At 37.4% G+C, this 23,434-nt stretch overlaps 2 protein-coding genes across 2 annotated transcripts in view; one reads left to right on the top strand and one right to left on the bottom strand.

Moving 5' to 3' along the window:
* Nucleotides 1-10,774, bottom strand: part of SDCCAG8 (SHH signaling and ciliogenesis regulator SDCCAG8) — a 261,854-nt gene extending 251,080 nt beyond the window's left edge. The window contains 2 exon segments of the mRNA XM_020982077.2: nt 9,871-10,020; nt 10,023-10,774. Coding sequence (XP_020837736.1) covers nt 9,871-10,020; nt 10,023-10,158 — 286 coding nt within the window. The 5' untranslated portion in view covers nt 10,159-10,774.
* Nucleotides 10,775-10,891: 117 nt separating this feature from the next.
* CEP170 (centrosomal protein 170) overlaps nt 10,892-23,434 on the top strand; it is a 182,595-nt gene continuing 170,052 nt past the window's right edge. Inside the window, 1 exon segment of the mRNA XM_078156262.1 lies at nt 10,892-11,106. The gene's annotated coding sequence lies outside the window, so the exon portion shown is untranslated.

Genomic DNA, 23,434 nt, shown 5'->3' with positions numbered 1-23,434 from the left:
AAACTTTAAAGTGCTATTTAAATGCTAGCTATTATTATCATGACTGTCATTATTGTTATCCTACAAAGAGACAGAAAAATTGCCTTCCCCCAAAATTGTTTCCTTTTGCCCTTCACTTTAAGAATTTTATAAATACCAATATGAATGTGACCTCTAAACCCTTAAAAACCCAATGGAGATAAACATAAGATAATTTTTCACATTCTACTCACCAAACTTTCACAAGCTTGGCCATTATGGCAAGGTATCATGAGCTCCTTCTTAATGTGTTAGTCTTAACTGCTCCTTTTCCTAACTTTGTTATTCTTCTACCTTCTGATTTCAAATAGACCTTTAAACATTCATCTCTTTATCCAGGCAGCTTTGAATAGCCTAGCCTTTCCAACTAAGGAAAGAGTCTATTTATTCACTGAACATATACTATAAATTACTCATTTATGCTCTGTCTCCAGCTGAACATGTGGTTCTGAATTGTAACTGGTAAGAGAAGGGGGAAAAGAAAAAGGGAAGAAGCATCAGACGCTGTTGAACTCTTATGTCTGTGCTGCAATGATAATAAACACCTTTCTATTCTGGGATTCACGGGCGAAATACGGTATGCACCAAGCTTTTCCCTACATGTGTAGGATGGGGAAGATAAGCAGAGATAAGAGACAGATAGGCATACTTCTGCCCACATTAGACTTGGCCTCAACCTAATCCAGTGAGGTAAAAAAAACAAACAAACGGGAAACTTTAGGTGGATATAATGAATAGAGCCAAAAGGAAAAAAAAAACCCAACATGTTTTAACTTGAGAGAAGAAAGCTTTATCTGTGCCAATTACATCAGTAGAAGATACTGAGAGCACTATAAAGAAACTGAAAAAATATAACAAACACCTTTATATTGTGTAACAACTCAACAATATGCCAAAGTGGCTAACATAAGGATTGGAGGATAATCTGAATAAGAATGTAAATATTTTGGAAAGCAGTCTCTGGAAGGTCATTAATGATGTATAGATGTTGGCAAATCAAGGGGATTTGGGATATGTATTATGAGATCCACACCTGGTATCTCTTTGGCACCAACTGAGAGGACTTATGCACCTGTCACTTTCTATTGGTAAAGAAGTAATATTATGTAGGTTGGCATTGGCTTCTAAGACCATGAATTAAGCAAAATCACTAAGGCCATTAAACTCTATCCTTAATTCAAATACTCCCAAGGCCCTTCTGTGTGGCATCAGGCTATCCACAGAAACCTAACCGGTTCTAGCTCAAAAGAACAAAGGGAAACATCACATTAGCCCACCTCACCCCACTGAATCAACCATGCTGCTGTTATAAATATCATTTCTTCCTGCTGAAGGTTGGGAATGAGCCAAACTTCTCTGCCACTGTAATAATGATGGGGGATTGAGAAGAACACTCTCCCTCGCCATCTCTGCTATGGAGGGGCTGGAGTACCTCTACAAGCTGTCAAGAAAGGGCACTATGCCCATCACATTCAGTTGCTAATTCACAATAGGCTTTTTTATTTTTTTCAGACCCACCAGAAGAAACAATAGTTGCCACTTTAAAAATACATATTGGCAGAGCCTTTATCTAACTCTGATGTCCTAATAAGCTTCTGGCTCTTTGGGACAGCTCCATTCATTTCTGTGAGTGAACAAGAACATTTCAAGCAACTCTATCTTTTGACCAGAGATAGACATCCTAATTTAAATAAAGGAAACTATGACAGAGACTTACAATCATAGAGTATATCATAATTACTCATCATTTCAGAGAGAGGAATGAAAATGCCCTTATTATTGTATCATGTTTTGTGGGGATTCTAGCTTATTCAAAGACTGATTCTTTAGTTATTATTTCTTTGTTTTGCAGCCTATTTTTGTCCAGTTTTGTCTGTCACTATTTCCTTAATTAGAAAACTATCCTACATTCTTGAAATGTTCCCCCTCCAGACTTCCTGGCTTCCCACTTCCTGCAAAAAGCCTTTTCCACCTTCCCCACCCTCATTCCCAACGACCAATGCCTCCTATATGAGATTCCCTCCCATTTACAATGTACATATCTTGTGTGTGTGTGTGTGTGTGTGTGTGTGTGTGTGTGTGTGTGTGTGTATAGTTGTATATTGTCTCTCATTAGAATGTGAGCTCTTTGAGGGCAGGAACCATGTATTTGCCTTTTTTTGTTTTTGTAGCCCCAGAGCTTAGCAAAATGACTGACACATAGTAAGCACTTAATAAATTTTTACTGACAATCATAATAAATAGAGTGGGGTTAAAATTCAAATCCAATAATTTATCTTTTTGTCATTCTCATTAAAAAATGGTCATGGAAGTAAAAACTAGTTGAAGTAAAATTTTAGAATTTCTGTGAATTCACTTATAATAAGTAGTTTTAATATATATGCATATATTAAAATATATACATATATAATGTGTACAAACAAGAAATATGGATATATGCCATTTAAATATGTCATTAGAAATCTAAATACAAGTATTTTATGTCATTATTTTAATACTTGTTCTTTATCTGAAAATAATACATATTCTTCCTATTAGGAAGCATGGTTTTATGAAAAACTGACTTTTTTAAATGCCTGTGACCCATTTAATAGAATTCCAAGAGAGCTCATTGTATAGCTACTTGCATTATTATTTGCACTCCAACAAAGCTAACAGCTCTAGTAAAATTTTTCATATGGTCTTACAAGACATTAAAATATATTTTAAATGTATTACAAAACCTTAAAATGTATTTTTGTGAACAAGTAGTTATGAAAAAAATATACAAATATGTTCTCACAGAAGAGATCCCAAGACAAATGAGAGTAGATAGAGGAAATAAAGAAAACCCAAAAGATGGAAAACAAAAATGTGAGAGAAAAATGAATTGCCATTAAGTTTATTATATACATGTGTGCATGTGTATGTAATCTGAGAAACACCATCACTTGTAAACTTACATATGCAAAGTATTAGTTTAAGTAGGCCAAAAGTCCAGATAATATCAGTTGTGCCTAACTTACTGATAAAATTATTGGCTAGAGTAACAGCACTTTCTCACATAAATAGATGTGCAGAAATCTGAGAAAAAGTGCCAACACTATGCAAAAATAAAGCATAAAGTCAACACTTTCTCTTGTGCTAAATCAACTTAAAAGGATACAGAAAGACCTTTAAAATTAAATGTACTCTTTGCACATACTTAAATTTTTCTCCTTTCTACCTATCACTCTGCACTTTTCTGCCTATATAAACCCTTGCACAGAATCTGAAACATCATAAAATTGTGAAAAAACATATAAAAGTATTATGTTTAAAAATCAGATGGTATTTGTATCCTGCTCTAACTATATATGTTTATTTCATGTTATAACTGGTCATTCAATATTAACTTGTAAACTCTTAGGGCCTGTGAGTAGGGTCCAATAGAATCCAGGATATGGAATCAGAGGACCTGAGTTGAAATCCTGTCACTAAGATCTTGACAAGCCCTTTAAGTTCTCTGGGCCACACTTTCTTCATCTACAAAATGAGTTGTACTAGATATCTTCTAAGGTCCTTTCCACATCTCAATTCATGAAACTGTTTCTCAAAGTTAAATTTTACAAAGTGTTTAGCTTAATATCCAAATACAGCAGATACTGTATAACATTTGTTTACTATTTATCTAAGGTTCTACTGTGACCTTGGGCTTATGAAATGAACAATATTAACTCTCCATCTTGAAATGTTCTATAATAAGGGGGATGGGAACAGGTATTTATTAAGCATTTACTTTGTGTAAGTCGTAGCTAGATGGCATATTGATAGAGCTTTGGGCCTGGAGTCAGGAAGACTTACCTTCTTGAGTTCAAATCTGGCCTCAGACACTTACTAGCTGTGTGACTCTGGGCAAGTAACTTAATAACCCTGTTTGCCTCAGTTTCCTCATCTGTAAAATTAGCTGGAGAAGGAGATGGCAAACTACTGCAGTATGTTTGCCAAGAAAACCCCAAATAGGGTCCACAAAGAGTCAGACACAACTGAACAGCAACGTGACTGGCTCTGTGCTAAGCACTTTGCAAAGAATATATCATTTGACCTTCACAACAACCCTGTGAAAAAGGTGCTGTTATCCTCATTTTATAGCTAAGGAAACTGTGGCAGTCTGGGATTAAAAGAATTGCCTAGGGTCATGCAGGTAGTAAGTGTCCTAAGTTAAATTTGAACTCAGATCTTTCTGACTCCCAGTCTAGTACTCTAACCACTATACCACCTAACTGCCTCTAATAACTAAGAAGATTTCAAATTTATAACTGACATTTCACGTTGCAATTTTAAGAATTTTTGGTGGTGGGATTTATTTCTTTGATATTTTAGATGTCTCTTCAAAGACATTTATATTTTAGTATTATTAAAGGTTTTACTTTTAAAGAATTAAAAAAGTTTGGAGTTGAAAGGGAACTCAACAGCCACACTGCCTACAGTCATACCTAAAAAGAATCCTCATTATAAGACCTCCAATGAGAGGGACATCACCTATATCCATTTATGGACAGCTCTAAATTTTAGAAAGTTATTCCTCCTATATCCTTTGCTTCTAGGGAAAAAAGCCCTTTCAAATCCTTCTTCCACATTACAACCTTTATCACATCAAGATATCATGTCTTCCTGTGAGTCTAAACATTCTCAGCTCCTTCATTTAATCTAACAGCTTTCCTCTAGACAACTTATCATTTTATCTACATTATTCTAAAACACTGGCACCTAGAACTGAACACAATACTCCAACTATACAGTCTGAGCAGGGCAGAGTAGAGCAGAACTATCGCAACCTTATGTTTCTTTTAATAGACGCCAAGTTAGCATTAGCTTTTTTGGAGGCCATATCACACTTCTGACTCCTAATGGGCCTGCAGTCCACTAAAAACCTCAGCTCTTTTTCTGACAAATTAGAGAATAAAATCTGCAAACAAAAACTAGAGACAAATATTATATATTTTTCTTCCCAACCTGATGATATAAAAACCATTGTAAAATATATTCTAATTATTTTTACTCAACTCTAGACAATTAAAATATTTTTATGAGCTACTTGGTAGGGTATCATAGATTTATGGACTAGGAAGTAGAAGCAACCTTTAATGGTCAAATACAAATAGAAGTCAAGTCATGCACAAAGAGATGAGATACTCATCATTGATACTGATAATTACACGATCTTAAAACCAATATTTTATTTAGAGTGATAACAAATTCTTTAACTTCCATAAAGTTTTATGTGTTGAGGAAGAAAAGGTCATCTTTAGCAAGATACTGTTAATAAGTTATAAAGCCACAGGTGCTTAAAAAAATAGGGCTCACATGACTAGCCAATTTCATTTTCCTATTGTTCATCCTCCTCTATACCATTTGACAGATGATCTCCCCCATTCCTCTTCCTAGACACCCTTTCCTCCCTGAGTTTTCATTACACTGTTCCCTTGATGGTCCTTTCCCTATTTGTCTGGGCTTTGGTTCCCAATCTTCTTTTCAGGATCATGATTCATGTCTCATCACTTTGCAAGTATATAACCTAAAGCTCTTCCCTAGGCCCTCTCCTTTCTCTTTTGATAACTCGTCAGTTCCCATAGATCTATCATCTCTATGTAAATAACTACCAGAGCTATATATTCTGTTCTAATCAGTTTTGAATTCCTGTCCTCTAGTCTTCTATCACCAACAACCTTATTGGACATCTCCAACTGGATGACCCATTGGCATGTCAAATTCAGCATTTCAAACTAGAACACATTTCCCCCCTCATATTAATCCCTTTTTTCCTAATTTCTCTATTTCTGGGAAGATCAGCCACCATTCTTCACAGGTTCACAATCTTAGAGTCATCTTTTCTCTCTCCTTCAATTCTCGTAACCAATCAGCTACCAATTCTTGTTTGTTCTACCTTGACAGAATCTCTGGCATCTGTCCCTTCCCTCCACTCAGAATAACCACCTACTTTAGGCCCTTCATCACATTTTACCTGCACTGTGGTAGGCTCCTAACTGGTCTCTTTGCTTCAAATCTCTCCCCTTTCCAATTCATCCACCTTACAACTGTCAAAGTGATATCCATAAAGCACATATCTTACCATACCATTCCTCTTCTTTAAGAAGCTTGAGTGATTGCCTCTTGCTTCCTAATTTACTTAGTTTTTAAAGCTCTTCACAATCTAGCTCCAGCTGATTTCTTCCAAATTAATTGTACATTACTCTCTTTCAAGCTCCCTACATGGCTAGCTAAACTAGCCTATGTGTTCTTCATTCACAATGTCCCATCTGCCTCTTAGAATCCCTAGTTATCTTCAAAGATTCGCTTAAATGTCTCCTCCAAAAGAAGTCTATCTCAATTCCCCAACTGCTAGTGAGTTTCCCCCAGAAATTACTTTTCCCCTACTTTGTAAATATTTTGGATATACTTTTCTGCATAGAAGTTGTTTCCCTCCAATAAAATATAAGCACCTTAAAGGCAAGGGCTTTTGTTTTAGTCTTTATATCCTCATTACACTGTAGTAATTGACACATTTAAATGCTTGCTGAATGAATGAGAAAATGATGATTATGAAAATTTATTTGTGAAGGTTGTAAAAGTTGCAGGGTTTTGATACAAAGATGTTCATAACTGACATTTAAGTGATATTTTGGCATGACTTCTGATTATAACTAAGTATTCTGAAACCTATGAAACTTAAAGCCTGTCTTTGCTGCTATTGTAGGGCTGAGATAGTCATGGCCATTAGTGAAATGTATTTTATACTCCATGATCAAACAGAATAACCACTTGAAATTGTGCTAGAGTAAAGAAAAGATCAGCTGTTGTGGGATTGAAATGATCAAGATTGATCCTGTATCATTTTTTAATTGAACATATTTATATTTAATTGATTTTGTCTTGTTACTGCTTAAGTCATGGTTCTTTGTCTCTGAACAGTTCAGAAATTCAGCAGTGCTGTGATGATGAGTTAAGTTTAGAAATCCAGTTCCCCTGCTAATCACTGTTCCATTCTTACCTCAAGGAAATCTGCTTTCCTTGAAGGATGCAGGTATGATACCTGGGAGTCTGGTCCAGCATCTACACAGCACCAAGCTATCCTGGACTCAAACAACAAACACGTCTTAGTCGCAGAAGAAAGGAGGGGGTTGTTGCTAGTCCCTCCTTCCCAATCTCCAACCAATCATACTGATCTCACTATTCATGATGTCCAGCTCTTGTAATCAACCATAACTTGTTCCCTCCCTATGAAGTCCCATTCTTTGTTCTGTACTCCCCAAAACCTATAAAAGAGAAATGTCCCTCTCATTCGGGGTCTTAGCTTTGCTGAGGAAGCCGAGATCCCATTTATTGGTAAATTTGGGCTTTACTAATAAATTGATCATGCTCAGAACTTTGTGTCTCAGTTTACCTTAATTTTAACTGTTATAGGATCTCTAATAATTGGCAGTTCTATTTTTAATTTTATGATTATTCTCTCCATCCCCAGCCCCCTCATCCAAAAACTGGGAATTATGTTAGAAGCTATAAGTAGACTGACAGTAATGGAATCAGCCAACAATAATCAATAACTTTTGGGACACATCCACAGATGACTCCTGCACTACAAGACAGGCCAGTCCTCAAGCCCCACTGCCATTTAGACAGGTCCTTGCCACCCTCTACAAATTCCATTTTAAAGCATAAAACATAAAATAGGATATATTCCTCTGGGGAAAGGTAGCAAGAGTTAGTGAATGTGGGGACAGCAAGTGAGGTAGAAGTTTATTTCAAATTTCTACTCTCAGAAAGTCAAGGTAAGGCAAAAATTAGTTTATATGAAGATATAAACCTTGGTTTAGTCTCTAGTTTAAGTTTAATCACTTCTTAATGCCATGATTTCATGTGACAAATAAATCAGTGCATAAGAAGACAGCAGTACATCACTAGCATGAGATCTTCAAATTAATCTGTCCCCTTTTTAAGTGAAGAAAGTTTTTCAAAGCCAAAGATATTAAAAAGGTAGAGAACACTGTAGGAAGGCTGTGAGAACACCTCACATTTTAATCTGTTATTTCCTGTCTAAATATAAAAGGGAATGGTAGTGATAACTATATTTATACTTCTTTCGTAAGTAGAAAAAAAATTTAAGGGAAAGATAGATAACGAATGTCTCCCTTAAATTAAGCATGTGTTAGGCCCAATCAAAAGTTTAAGTAAGAAGAGCTTTTGAGTGAATCATTGGTAATTGAAAACAAAACACAAGACTACATTAGTACATTTTAACTGATTATATATTTATACAATGATAAAATTCTCACGGATGGACATTCAAAACACAAGCAAATACAACAAAAGAACTCCACAATATTTTGAAACATTTATTCAGGAATACATGTTTATCTTTATTCCTTTCTAAAGACGTAGTTCTAAGTTTATGTGATTTCAGTATAATTTTAAGTTCTTCCTTTATAAGAACAATATGAGAGCTTCTAAATAAAATTCAGCAAATAATGTTGGACAAAATATGGAATGCTTTGAAAAAACCTAGAAATTTTCCTTTGTTCCACTTGTAGATCTACTGATAAACTGAGGTCAAATTATTTAATTTGTTTCTAAACTTTAATTTTGCTATTAGCAAAAAGAAAATATTTCCTACTGTATACACCTTATAACATTAACATAATAATGAAATAACTTTGAAAGTAAATGTATTATAGAAATACTAAGTACAGTGCAGTTATTAATAAATGTGTTATTAGTACATAGTGGACGGAGCAATGGAGTTAGATGCCTTTAGATTGAGAAGCCGACACCTTTACTGAATTAACTGATTTTGACTGTTCTTTAACTGTCCCAATTAGGAAAACAATGTATTTACTTAGGGTATTTCCTAGGGGGAACAGACAGAAGAAGCAAAACAGTTGGAGGAGGAAAGAACCCTAACAGATATGCAAGGTAGGAAACCCTGAAAGAGCAAAATTTAGTTAGAAAACTAGAAAGTTTGTGCTTTGTTTTCGTAAAAACAAAATAAAAAGATTACTTTTATTATACTGTTTCTTGCTTTCAAATTAAACAGGTCTAATTTCACTCATCCGGTTCAGTAGATTATTCATTAAATAAACATTATTAATTTTTAAATTCCTGCAATTTCAGTAGACACAATATTGGCTGTTTCCTATTTGGGATCCCATCAAATGTTATCATTGATTAAAAGCAGAAAGTGTCATACGGTGACTCACCTATGCTGACAGCAAATAAGGTTATCAGTTTCCTACAGAAATCTTAAAACTTGGTTGCTGGACCCCAAGCAACATTGCCCCAGTTATTATCTTGTTCCCTTCTGGGGCAATGATCTTTTCCAAGAGAATCTGGTTTAAATTAATAAAATGTGTTTTGCTAATGGCTCTTGATTTATTCTAACCCAACAGCGCCTATAAAAGCTGAGTTTAGAAGAATCCAGGAAGCAGGATGCATTAAAGAGTACATCAAGAAATAATGGAAAAAGTGGTAATGTGGTACAAGGCCTGGGGAAAAGATAATGAGAGCAATGAGAAATGGTGCTGGAGGGATGAAGAGAACATCTTAATAAAGAGGAGAGAAGAGATACCTTACAGTAACTCTGATTTTCATTTTTAGAAATTAAGCAATGCCCCAAATCCCAATCCTACTCAAACCCTAGGTACACCAAGCTTTCCTAGGCGTCAGCCTGACCGCGTGGCGGGGAGGGACTCACACGTGTTGGAAAATAAACTAGTCAGGAGTTAACCAGAGGTAAGATCCAGGACCGCCTGACCGGACAGTCTAAAGAACCCTGGGGAGGCCAGAGGCTGGGGCTGCAAAAGATTCGGAGGCTGAGGGCAGTAAACGACTGTAACTCACCCCTGAGACTCCGCTGATAGTGCCCCAGAGCCTCCTCCAGGGCAGAGTCCCCCAGAGCCTCCTGCAGGGCAGGGTCCCTCAGGGGCTCCTCCATGGCAGAGTCCCCCAAGGCCTTCGCCATACAGTGACCCTCGGCCCGCAGACGCCCAGGTATGGGAAAGGATCTAGCAGAACCTCGGCGGGAGGCAACGGGCAGACAGTCTCCCAGCTTCCAGACGTCGCTGTCAGAGGGGCGCATGAATAGTAGGACGTGGCTCGCGCGGGCGCTGTCCACCCACGGACCCCCATGATGGATAGTGGAAGTTGTAGTCCCTCAAGTTCACAAACTGCCGGTTTCTAGCCCCCAAAGAAGCCTCCAGCACACTACAATTCCCAGGAGGCACCGCGCATAGGGGAAGAGCCGGTTTGGGCTCCAAGCTTCGGTTGCCTAGAGACAGCTTGGCGGCTCCACCCTCTTTTTTCCTCAGACTGCAACTTTCTCCCTCCCCCATCTCATTTCTTAGGCAATCTGGACCACCTAACTACCAAAAACAAGCTTCTGAAGGCCTTTGCTCTATAGAATTGTGAAAAATGCTCTTGATCCATGGGTTCCCACAGTTAAACAAATGAGAAGATAGGACTCCTTTTTTACGACTTCATTTTCTATCACTACTACCAGAGGTAGCCTTGGCTGGAGGAAAAAAACTCTCAATCTCAAGCGTCAAAGGTGTGGAGTTCATAGAGACTACAAATCCTAGCATGCCAAGCGAACCAGACGTTGTTGTTGAGTTTGCGCACTCCCCCCTGGGATCTGTAGTCCGTGTTGGTTGCAGTCCAAGCTAATGACAGTAGTTTCTTCATTGTTTCTGCTGGTCCTAGGGGCACGCTTGCGCAGTGAGCTGCTGCGAAATCGTGTGGGTGGGACAACGACCCACCAGGCAACTCCTTTTCATTGTCTGCTCTTGGCGCCTGCGCAGTAAGAGATAGCTGGGTGAGGAGGAGGGGCAGGGCCCCCTTCCAGGGCTCTCCTGACGCGCCTGCGCAGTGGCTGGCTGCTCTCTGCCGTTACCGCTATGTGTGGGGCGTGTGTGGAATAACGTTATTGCCGAGCACGGTGAAAGGAACGGGGAGTCCGGGGGCGACGGCAGCGACGACAACTACGGCGACGGGTTGGCGGGGAGGGGACGGCGTGCGAGAGACTCACGGGACGCGACGCGCCCCGCCTCCCCCGTCCGGTCCCTCTCGCTATGGTGAGGGGTAAGTGATGCGCTCGGCTCAGCCGCCTGGCTTAGTGATGGTGATGCAGCCGCTGCCGCCGCCGCCGCCGCCTCCCCTTCTCCAGATACTCTTTCCCGGAGAGCCCCTGGTGTGCGGCCGGGTTTTCAGAGTGGGGGGGAGTGCAGCTGGATGGAAAAGGGGGAGGGGTGCTGCTTTCCGGATGCTCCTCGCGCCGCGGCCCCCCCCCCCGCCCGGGGGATTCGGCAGCCCCGCCTCCGGCCCCCCCTCCCCCCCCCCCCGCTTCCTCTATTCCCTCCGGGCTCAGCCCGGCTTTGCTACCCCGGGCGGCCTCCGCTGCTGCCGGCTGACTCCTCCTTCAGTAAATGTGCATTTATTCATTTTGTGCTCTCTGGCTTTGTGCCGCTCCTCCCACCGCCTTAGCGGAGGGGCGCGAGGGGACAAATTGGCGGGCGGGAGGGAAGGAGCTGTGAAAGGCTATGATACGGGGAGGGGTGAGACTGGTGCTGGGATTGGATCTTTGAAAGAAATTGCTCTTGTGTGTGTGTGTGTGTGTGTGTGTGTGTGTGTGTGTGTGTGTGTGTTGGGCGGGGCGGGGCGGGGGCACTTTCTGTCGTGAAAGAAGGGGTATAGAAGACCTTCTGTCAAGCACACACTTGTCTGTGATTGCATCCCCCGATATACTTACCCCTACCTAAACCGGAGGGAGGAGACAGCCTTCCTTGTCAGTTTCATTGTCCCCAAGATGCTCCTGTTGGGTTTTGGTATGGTTCCTTCTATATTATGCCCAGTATGGAATTGGAGGTTATGGGACTTATTTCTACATTACATAAGCATTTTACTACGTGTGCGTCTTGTCTTTATTCTGGATTTCTTTTGTTTGTTTTTCTAAAGCTTGTAAGCCTCAGGAGGGCAGGGACCGATTATTTGAATTTCTGGAAGTATTGTAGTGCCTAGTATAAAAGCTACTTGATGAAATTAAGCTCTACAATAGGCCCAACAATAAATAGTTTGTTTTCTTTTGTTTTCCTGTTGTGTGGGTAATATACTGGGTAATCCTTTTTTGGAAGAATTCTTTTGTTTCATTCTAAAATCAGTCCTGTCAAAAGAGTATACTTGACTAGAAATATTTCTGTTTCTCTCATTGCTGTTTGTGTGTTTATTTTAGTGAAAAAACACCGGGTGACAGGGAAACAAATAATATCTAGATGAAGTTTTTCATTATTTCATTCCTAAATATTATTATTACTGAATACTGGCCAGATAGCAAATAGAAGGAAAGGAAGAAAGGATAAAGCAGGATGAGGAACTGTTCTAGGAAGAAACCAAGAGAAAGGGGGAAATGATATTTTGAACTGGCGATCTAGGGTTGTCATCGATTATGAAAATACCAAATGGATGAAGAACATATTTCAGCCATTATGTGAAAGCCAGGTTTGCAGTTATTACTTTCTAACCTTGAAGACAGTTGCGGTGTAGTAGAATAATAGACTCATAGAATGTTAGCAAGGGACCTTATCATGTACACAGTCTCTCCATTTTGCAGATGAGGAAATGGGCTCAGGTATATATATATTTATATTCTGTCCAGGATCTTTTGAGAAATTAATGGCGGACTCCACAGTAGCATTTAGAAATTCTTTTTTTTTAGTTCTTGTGCCTTTTTTTTAACCTCTTTAACACAGTACTGTCTTTACAGAAGTTGAACTGAATTTTTGATTTAATACAAAGGAATTCTTCATGTGCATTTTTTTATTTCAGTACAGTATATATTCTTTATATTATCTTTCATATTCACAATAATTGATAATGATTCAACATTTAAACTTTTTTTTAATAGAAAACCAAAATTTTAGACAATGAAATTAGGTAAATAAGATTTATGTGTAGACATCAATGACTTGTAGAAAAATTTGTTCTAGTCCTCAAATGGACTTTTATATGAAGATGATTTGTTATATATGCTCAACTCTACTAGAAGTGATCTGATCTTGATCCTCCATTACCTGCCCCCCATTCCCCCCAGATCTTTGATGTTTTTGGTGTAGGGAACTCCCCTTACAGGAAATTTCCTGGACCAATGCAGATTAGAAGTTCTGTAACTAAAAGTCTTAGAGCATTGCCTGAGGCACTGAGAGATTAAATTACTTGGTTAGGTCACACTGAACACTGGGCTAGGAGTCCTTGCCTCTCTATGGTAATATAATGTTTGCAATTTTAGCAACCATATTGAAAGCATAAGAATCAAAAATAAATTAAACAAGGCAGCTAATTTATCTCTGACTAGATAATAGTAATAGCTAGTATTTTTATAGAGCTTTAAGGTTTGCAAAGCACTGTACATATGTTATCATTCAATTTTCTCAACAGTTCTGTGAAGCAGATAACATTATTAATATAAGATAACTGAGACTGAGAAGTTTCAGTGATTGACAGGTAATAAGCTTCTAAGGTAGGGAGAAGAAAGAAAAGTCCAGAGAGTGAGAAGTAGTTTGGGGAATGGAATGAGCATAGCAGGAGTTCTTCATGAACATCTGAGCCAGGTACTCACCGAGAGGGATGATGAATCATTCAAGATTTGTACTTAGTAATTTGTTGAAAAATAAATACTAAAGCATAGTAGGTCATTTCAGTCTGTAAACTGTATGCATTTTACTGATTATGTTTTTACATGTTATATTGTTTTGGGATTTCCCTATTTCTGAATGTGTACCCTTTAGTAACTTATGATTTTTCCTGAGTAAATTGCCTAAGATATCAGTGCAAGAAATTTCTGTGTAATTCTATATTCACAGTTTTATCACTTGGGAATTTTATGTTTTATTTCCTTGGAATTCAGTAATTATCTCTTTGTTCTACTTTTAGTTTTATCCTGATGAGAGGTACAACTTCTTAGCAGGATTCAACATGTGTATTAAATATAAACGTTATGGTTTAGAATTTTTAAAAACAATATCATGCATATTGCTTTGATTTATTTTGTGTGATTATTCCTGACTTGGAGAGGTGCCTAGGAGGAATGGACTGAGTCAAGAAACTTCGTTTTGATTACTGACTGGTACTTTATTAGCTGTGTGATCTTGAGCAAGGAAATTGAGAATAGTACTTGAACTACCTTACTTAACAGGGTGGTTGTAAAGAAAGTGTTAGTCCACAAAGCATTATATGAGTTCTTAATATTATTTTTCTTTTTATCTTTTAGAATTAGAATGGATATAATTGAGATATCACATAGCAACAAGCTATTGTCACTTTAATCATATTGTATATTGGGAATTTGAAGCTGATGCTTAGGTTCTTTTTAATAGAATTAGTTTTGTAACAAAATGTTTATTTAAATTATGAAATCACCCAAATTTTCTTTTCTTTTTTAGTATTTGGATTTAGTAACTTCATAATTTACCATTTGTAAGCTTTCTGGTTAACACAAAGAACATAATATTTGATTTCTGAATTTTACTGTTTATCTGGTAAGTTGTATTTCACAATTTGCAAAAAAAACAAATTGACACAAGACTAAAACAGTACATGGCTACTACTTGATGGGTAATAAATAGGTTAAGTAGTACAGTACTACAGATATTACCACCCACCACCCCTAGAATGAGAGCTTTTTAAAGGTTAAAAAAAAAAAGATATGTTCTTGGATGGAACTGTGATCTCCTATGTGAGTGGTCCCTCCAACAGCACAGATTGCCACGTATCCAAAGGTTTTCTCATACTGTGCAGCTCTCCTTTGAGATTTTATGTGCCTACAGGCTGTCCATGTGCTTATCCTCTCTTCCACATTTCTTTGATCATTTCCTTTGATCCACTTCTCTTGTAAAGTTCTTTATTGGTAATATGCTGAAGCCTACTTGGGCCCATCTTGTGCATCTCCATTACTCTCATAAGTAACCCCAAACCATTGTTCTTGGGAAATGGTGGTCTTTGAAGACTCTTTTTTTAAAAATATAAATTTATTTATTTTTAGTTTTCAATATTTACTTCCACAGGATTTTGAGTTCTAAATTTTCACCCCCTCTCACCCCTCCCCCAGATGGCATGCATTCTGAATATCCCTTCCCCTAGTCTGTCCTCTCTTCTATCTCTCCCCCCCTTCTCTTATCCCCTTCCCCTTCTATTTTCCTGTAGGGCAGGATAGAATTCTGTACCCCATTTCCTGTATTTCTTATTTCCCAGTAGCATGTGAAAACATTTTTTTTAAACATATGTTTTTAAAACTTTAGGTTTCAAATTTTCTCCCTTCCTCCCTCCCCACCCACACTCATTGAAAAGGCAAGCAATTCAATATAGGTTATACATGTGCAGTTATGTAAAACACTTCCATAGTAGACATGTTGTGAAAAACTAACTCTGTTTCCCTTAATCCTATCCTGCCCTTCCATTTATTCTATTCTTTCTTTTGACCCTGTCCCTCCTCAGAAGTATTTGCTTCTGATTGCCCCCTTTCCCAATGTGTCCTCCTCTCTATCATCATCCCCCTGCTCTCTTGTTCCCTTCTCCCCCTCTTTTCCTGTAGGGTAGGACAAATTTCCATGCCCAATTAAATGTGTATGTTATTCCCTCTGTAAGCCAAATCCTATGAGAATAAGATTCCCTCATTCCCTCTCACCTTCCCCATTTCCCCTCTACTGTAAGAGACTTTTCTTTTTTGTCTTTTTTTTGTGTGAGATAATTTACCCTATTCTACCTTCTCCCTTCTTCTCCGAGTATAATCCTCTCTCATCCCTTAATTTTATTCTCCAGATATGACCCCTTAATATTCTGCAGATATGACCCCTTAATTTTGAAGACTCTTAACACTTCAACATCACCTGAAGAATATGGATGCTAGAAAACGGACCTTTGTTTCAGAGAGAAATTTGGGTTACTAAAAGAACTGTGCAAAAGATAATCTCTAGCCCATCAACAAGCATTTACTATATCCTGTATTGAGCATTTACTATATCCTAAGCACTGGATATTCAAGAAAAAGCAAAAACGTTTCCTGCTTCTTAAGAGCTTACATTCTAATAGGGAAGAGATATGTATATAAATATACTTACAGAATAAGTAGAAGATAACCTCAAAAGAGAAGGCAGATAGCCTTATCAGGAGACTGGAAAAGGCTTTTTGTAGAAGGCAGTATTTGTTGAGTTTTGAAGGAAGCCACAGTTCTAAGACAAAAAGATGAGGAAGGACAACATTCTGGGCAGGGGAAACAGCCAGTGAAAAGGCCTGGAGAGTAATGTATAAGAAGACTGGAAAGTCAGAAAAGAGGTTGTGAATGGATTCTGTGGCCAGTTCATTGTCCATTTACTGTTCTCTGAAAGCTGTCTACTCTGATGGAACAAGATCTTTGGGTTTTCAATCTCAGGATGAAAATAGGCATTCTAAATTCACTTGATTTTTTTCCTGTGTGGATAGTTAGACCAAACACTTTTGAGTAATTATAGATTTCATTTAGTAGACTGCAGTGTTTTATGATATAGTCAGTGTAATGTCATCTGTAAACAAAAGTATATAGTACATGGAAGAATTGCCTTCTATGGGAATTCTATCTTCCATTTTGGACTTTGTAGAATATCATTCATGACTCTAGCAAACACTTAGGTAGCATATCACACTCTCTTACACCTTGATTGATATTAGTAATCAGAGGATTGTTAAGCAAAGTTATTACTCTTATATCGTGTGTAATTTTGACATCATAAATAGTAAGGACCACTGAAAAATAATTATATAAAATTGCCATACAAATATATTTGCTATAAAATGTTACATCTGTTTTAATTCAAATAAATATGCTTTATTCGTGTTTTATCTTAGTTGCTCTCTTTATCTTTCACTTATATTCTATAATATGCCATTTTCAGTACTATATATGACATTCGAAAGATAGCTGGGGTTTTTTTACTTTTAATATTGTTTTATTTTTTTCAATTACATATAAAGATAGTTTTCGACATTCACTTTTATAAGATTTTGAGTTTAAATTTTTTTTCTCCCTCTCCTTCCTCCTTCCAAAGATGGCAAGCAATCTGTTAGAAGCTATGCATGTACAATCGTGTTAAACATATCTACATTAGCTGTGTTATGAAAGAAGAATCAAAACAAAAGGGAAAAAACATGATAAAGAAAAAAAAAGAGAAAGAAAATAGTATCCTTTGATCTGTTCAGATTCCATAGTTCTTTCTCTGGATATGGTTAGCATTTTCCATCATGAGTCTTTGGGACTGTCTTAGATTATTGTATACTGAGAGGAGCTAAGTCGAAGATAGCATTTTTTTTAAAGCTATAGATGATTCAAAAAATGTTCTTGCCCTTGCAATTACGAAAGCTAACAAAGTATATCAAGATTCTACATGGTTACTGAACTCTCACTTTAAATCATGACTTCTCTAGCTATGGTATTAAAAACATAATTATAGAGTCTATTTACATTTTATATGAGGCAATCTAAAGGGGAAAAGCATTGCCTATATTTGGACCAACTTGTTCATTTTAATAGGAAATGTTATTGTAGGCTGAATTGAGAGGAGTGATGTTTGGAAGATAGTGGGGAAAGTAGAAGTTGTTCTATTCTTCTGGCTTGGATCAACCACATCTGACTAAATTTTAGGAAAGATGAAGACAAGCTAGATGTCATCCTTGAGAGAGTGACAAGGATGGTCTTTATGGCTTTAAAAGATTGATTGGAAGAACTGAAACTACTTAGCCTGCAGAAGAGAATTATTTCGGCTTTCTGTTTATCTTCAGGTATTAAAATGCCATCATGTCCAATAACGACTGGACTTGTTTTGTTTGGCCCCAGAGAACAGAAAGAGTAAACAGCAGTTGTTTCTGTTCTGGCCAGAAAGTCTAAGGGTCTTCCCCTCCCAGATTGATTCTTTTTTGGAAGTTAAAGTAGGCCATCTTTTGCCTCAGTTCTTATCTAGCCTTTAATCACTGAATGGGGGTTGCCTCAGACAAAAGGAGACCTGGGAAAGGCCTTATATTAAAAAGGCCTACTGCATCCAGGGCCATCTCTAGTCATCCTTATCTATATCTTGCCACTAGACTCTCATAACTCTGGAGGAGAGGGTGAGGCTGGTGACTTTGCACAGTCCTACCTCACTTAAATCCAATTCACTTGCAAGTCAAGACATCACCTTCCTGATTTCATTGTCTTCTTTGAGACTGAAGGACAAGTCAGTGACACAGCTATCACTGTTGTCATGACGAATTCATTACTACTACTCTTCATTATTTTCTATGCCCCAAATGCCAGGAAACTAGCAGCATATGAAGTCACAGGACTGTATCAGGGCCAGATACACTAGAAAAGATGCCTAAGAACAACAAACCCCAGAACTCAAGCAGCATTGATCCAGAGGTCTCACCTAACTCATTATTTCTTCTTTTTTTTCTAAGAGAGTCAATTCTGCAACAAGAGTAGAATTAGCTAGCTTTACTGACACCAACTCAGAAGTTTTGCTCCTCTAAGTTTTTGTGTTGTGGCTGAAGTCAACTATATACAATAGTAGCATAGTTTGGTACAATTCTAAGGACTTCAGACATCTCATTCTTCCTTGCTGCTTCAATTGCTTTAGTGAAGTAATTATGTAAAAGGAAATGTTCCCCCATGTCATAGAGCAGGATAAAAGTATAAAGCTAAATTAGTAATTTAAACTTCACCTTCATAGTCATAGAATGTTAGATTTGAGACTTTAGTAGTCTGTCTCATTTAGTATAACCTTTCATTCACTGCAAGAACCTCTTGTAGTCCAAGAGGTGATAACATCATCAACTTCTACTTGAATACTTCTGCAGATGGGAATTTCACTAGAAAGGCAATGTGGTATAAGATCATTTCATAGGGTCTTAGATTTATAGCTGAAAAGGGGCCTCAAAAGTTTAAACTCATCATTTTAAAACTAAAGAAACTGGTTTTAGATAGTTTATTTAACTTCTTTGTACTTTCCTTATCTGTAAAATAAAGTAGTTGGACTTGTAATGGAAGAATCACTGAATGTGGGATCAGACTTGGGTTGGAATCTCAGCTCTGCTAGTTGACTCCCTACTTATATAATCTTAGGCAAGTCATTTAACATTTCTGAGCCTCAGTTTGCTCATCTATAAAGTTGATGGATTAGACTAAATGGCCTCTAGGATCTCTTTCTTCTTGAGTATTCTGTGATTCTAACAAAGAAGATAATTGCAGACATTTTACAGCTAGGTGGCTGTAGACAGTGGGTCTGGTTGGGTCTGGAATCAGAAACATTGGAGTTCAATTCCAGCCTCAGACACTAGCTGTGGACAGGTCACTCAATCTCTTTAAAATAGACTTAACAGCTCCTGTCTCTCCAGGGAATTGTAAGGGTGAAATGAAATACTGTTTGTAAAGCCCTTAGCACAGTGCCTAGCATATTGTAGATGATATATTCCTTTCCCCTTCCTTGCAGTTCTCCCCTATCCTGTACCCATTCAGGGCTACAATATGAACAGGACTTTTCAAAGGTCATTTAGTTCATCTCATCATCCCATTTGAATGTAAGCTCAGAAATCTGTACGTCTCTATAAAATTCATCTTGGTAGTTTGTACACATCCTATGAGCTTCTTGAAATCTTTTAAAATTGTAATTTTTTTTTCATCCTATCATCCATATTGTTAGCACACTGAAAAAGGCAGCTCAGTACAACTACAACTGCAGGAATAAGACAGATAAAATTTTGCATATAGGGAGTGCGAATGTGTTCCCACCCATACTGGAGCTTTGGCAGGGAAAAGAAATTCCCTTACCAATGTATTCAAACTTGAATTTCACCAAGTTGCTGATGAGGAACAAGCAAGTTTGAACAGAGAGAGAGTGTCAGGAAGGATCATAATTGCAGTAAAGTTGTGGTGGCTTGAAGTCTCTGGCAGCTGATGCAGTGGATAGACCACTGGGCCTGGAGTCAAGAAGATCTGAATTCATATTCAACTTCAGACACTTATTAGTTATGCAGTCCTGGGTAAGTCCTTTAACCTCTCTATGCCTCAGTTTCCTTGAAATTTTTTCCCCCGTCTCCTTCTCCTTCCCCTTACCCAAGACAGCATTACAATCTGATATAGGCTATACGTGTACAGTCATATTAAACATATTTCCACATTAGTCATGTTGTGAAAGAAGAATCAGAACAAAAGGGAAAAACCACGAGAAAGAGAAAAAAAGAGAGAGAAAATAGTATGCTTCGATCTTCATTGAGACTCTGTAGTTCTTTCTCTAGCTGTAAATAGCATTTTCCATCATGAGTCTTTTAGAGTTGTCTTAGATTATTGTGTTGCTGATAAGAGCTAAGTCTATCAAAGTTTATCCTTGTACAATGTCACAGTTACTGTGTACAATGTTCTCCTGGTTCTGCTTGCTTCAGTCAGCATCAATTCATGTAAGTTTTTCCAGGTTTTTCTGAAGTCGCCTGCTCATCATTTCTTACAGAACAATAGTATTCCATTACATTCATATACCACAACTTGTTCAGCCATTCCCCAATTGATGGGCATCCCCTCAATTTCTAGTTCTTTGCCAGCACAAAAAGAGCTGCTATAAATATTTTTGTACATGTAATTCTTTTCCCCTTTTTTATGATCTCTTTGGTATACAGATCTAGTAGTATTGCTGGATCAAAGGGTATGCACAGTTTTATAGCCCTTTGGGCATAGTTCCAAATTGTTCTCCAGAATGGTTGTTACCCTTTCACAACTCCACCAACAATGCCTTAGTGTTCCAATTTTCCCACATCTTTTCCAACATTTGTCATTTTCCTTTTTGTCATATTAACCAATCTGATAGGTATGATGTGCTACCTCAGAGTTGTTTTAATTTGCAATCCTCTAATCAATAGTGATTTAGAGCATTTTTATATGACTATAGATAGTTTTAATTTCTTCACTTGAAAACTGCCTGTTCATATTCTTTAACCATTTATGAATTGGGCAATGAGTTGTGTTCTTGTAAATTTGACTTAGTTTTCTATATATTTTAGAAGTGAGGCCTTTAAAGGATAGTTAATTTTTGAGAATTTCTTTTAACTTGAAATGCCTCAAGATTGCTGAAGGACCTGTGAAGGCACTGTTAATAATTTTTTAAAGGGACAGATAATACTTCCTTTTCCATCTATTCTTTCCCCCTGCAAAGGAGATTAGCTTTTGCACTGGAAATTAAAGAATAAAAAATGGCTTATAGGGAGTGGACAGCCAAAATAAGTAAGGAAATATGAGGCAGTACCTTGTCACCTTTGATGAATTCAAGTCACTTGATATGATGAAGTATACATACATCCTTCCATTCTGAAAGAATTGGCATGTGTGATTGCTAAGCCACTGTTTGCAGTACTGCACTACAAATTTGAAAAATCATAGAAAACCATAGAGGTGCTGTGAGACTGAAGAACAGCATTTGTCCTAATTTTCAGAAAGAGGGAAAAATATAGTCTTCAACTTATAGGCCTGTGAGCTTGACTTTGATTCCTGGGAAAATTATAAAATAGATCAATAAAGAGATGATTACATGAAGGATAGGTCATGCCAGACTAAATTTATTTCCTATTTTTTTAAACAAAACTATTAAATTGGTATATCAGAGGATCTAGTTTGTCTAGATTTTATCAAAGCTTTTCATAAAACATTTCATACAATTCTTGTGGAAAAGATGGAGAGATGTGGACTAGGTTGTAATAAAATTAGATAAATTCTGCACTGGTTGAATGGCTGGACTCAAAAGTAGTTATTAGTGATCCAGTGTCAGCTTGGCAGGATGTCTCCAGTAGAGTGTCCTAGGGATCTATACTTGCCCTTGTGATGTTTAGCTTTTTTTCTTTTTAGTAGTGATAAAGCCTTAGATGATAACATGCTTATCAGATTAGAGAATAACACAAATTGAGGATAGATAGTTAACATGATGACAAGCTTAAAATGCAAAAAGATCTTAACAGGTTAAATTACTGGACTGACACTAATAAAAGGAAATGTAAGTCTTTTGTAAATGTAAAGTCTTTCATGGGTAGAAAAATCAGTTTCCTAAATGCAGAAGAGAAGAAGATGTGGTCAGATGGCAGTTTGAAAAAGATCTGGAGGTTTTGAAGAATTGCAGACTCAACATGAATCACCACTGTCATGTGACAGCCAAAAAGCCTCTTGAGATCTTTGGCTTCATGAAGAGAGATTTTTGCTTCCAGGAAAATGGAGATGATAGTCCATCTAGAGTCTACACTCTGGCCTGTTGAGGACTCATTTGGAGTATTATGTTCGGTTCTGCGTGGCACAGTTTAAGGAATTTGATAAACTGAAGAGTACTATAACCACGGAGATGGAATCTAGGCCTTGAGTACTAAGTACGGAGAGATTGAAAATATTGGAGACACTGACCCTAGGAGGAGAAGACTCAGAGGCAACATGAATAACTGTCTTCAAATATTTGAAGAGATGTTTTATAGAAGAGGAAATAGACATGTTCTGTTTCATCCCAGAGGGTTGCATGCATATAAGTTGTAACGATTTAAATTTAGACATGTCAGTGAAAACTTTTTCACAGTTGAACTTTTCAAAAGTGGAATGGACTATTTCAGGAGGTGACTTGTTGACTATACCATGGAAAATTTTACAGAAATTATTATGAAATCAGTTTGAAATACATGTTCATGATAACCAGTATGACATAAAGTGCAAGATGTTAAAGATTGAGGGGAAGTTGATGAATATTATCTATGTTTATTACAGATGCTGCTCTCTGTTCATATGTTTGTCAGTAAATAAATCGAGTATTAAGATTAACTTCAAATAGTAGATTATCCAAAAATCTCTTTTATTTGTCTTTGGAATATGTTTTTGTATCTGTTTTCAAATGTGGGTTTTTCTGATCAGAAGGTTCCTAATATAATAAAATCTCAACTAAATGGAACCCAGCCATAACTTTTTTGTTGTTTTGTTGTCTGACTCTTTGTGACCTTGTTTGGGGTTTCTTGGCAAAGATAATGCAGTTGTTTGCCATTTCCTTCTACAGCTCATTTTACAGATGAGGAAACTAAGGCAAACAGGGATAAGTAACTTGCCCAGGGTTACACAGCTAGTGAGGGTCTGAGGCCAGATTTTAACTCAAGAAGATGATTCTTTCTGACTTCAGGCCCAGAAATCTATCCAGTGTGCCACCTAGCTGCCCTGTAACTGGAGCTCTCTCTTTAGGAGAAAGAAGCAGATGATAAACCAACTTATCATTAGAGATCTAATCAATAGGGAAACTTCCCAAGATAATTTTCTGGATTCAGGACAGGTTCAGTGCATTATTTTATACCTTTCATATATGCTGTGCTATACAAACATAATTGCCTTTCAAAATGATAATGGGATCAC

This window comes from Phascolarctos cinereus, unplaced genomic scaffold (assembly GCF_003287225.1).
Source record: "Phascolarctos cinereus isolate Bilbo 61053 unplaced genomic scaffold, phaCin_HiC Scaffold_5;HRSCAF=322, whole genome shotgun sequence".
Lineage (NCBI taxonomy): Eukaryota > Metazoa > Chordata > Mammalia > Diprotodontia > Phascolarctidae > Phascolarctos > Phascolarctos cinereus.
The sequence above is the reverse complement of the archived record's forward strand: the minus strand, read 5'-3'. Positions and strand labels throughout refer to the sequence as shown.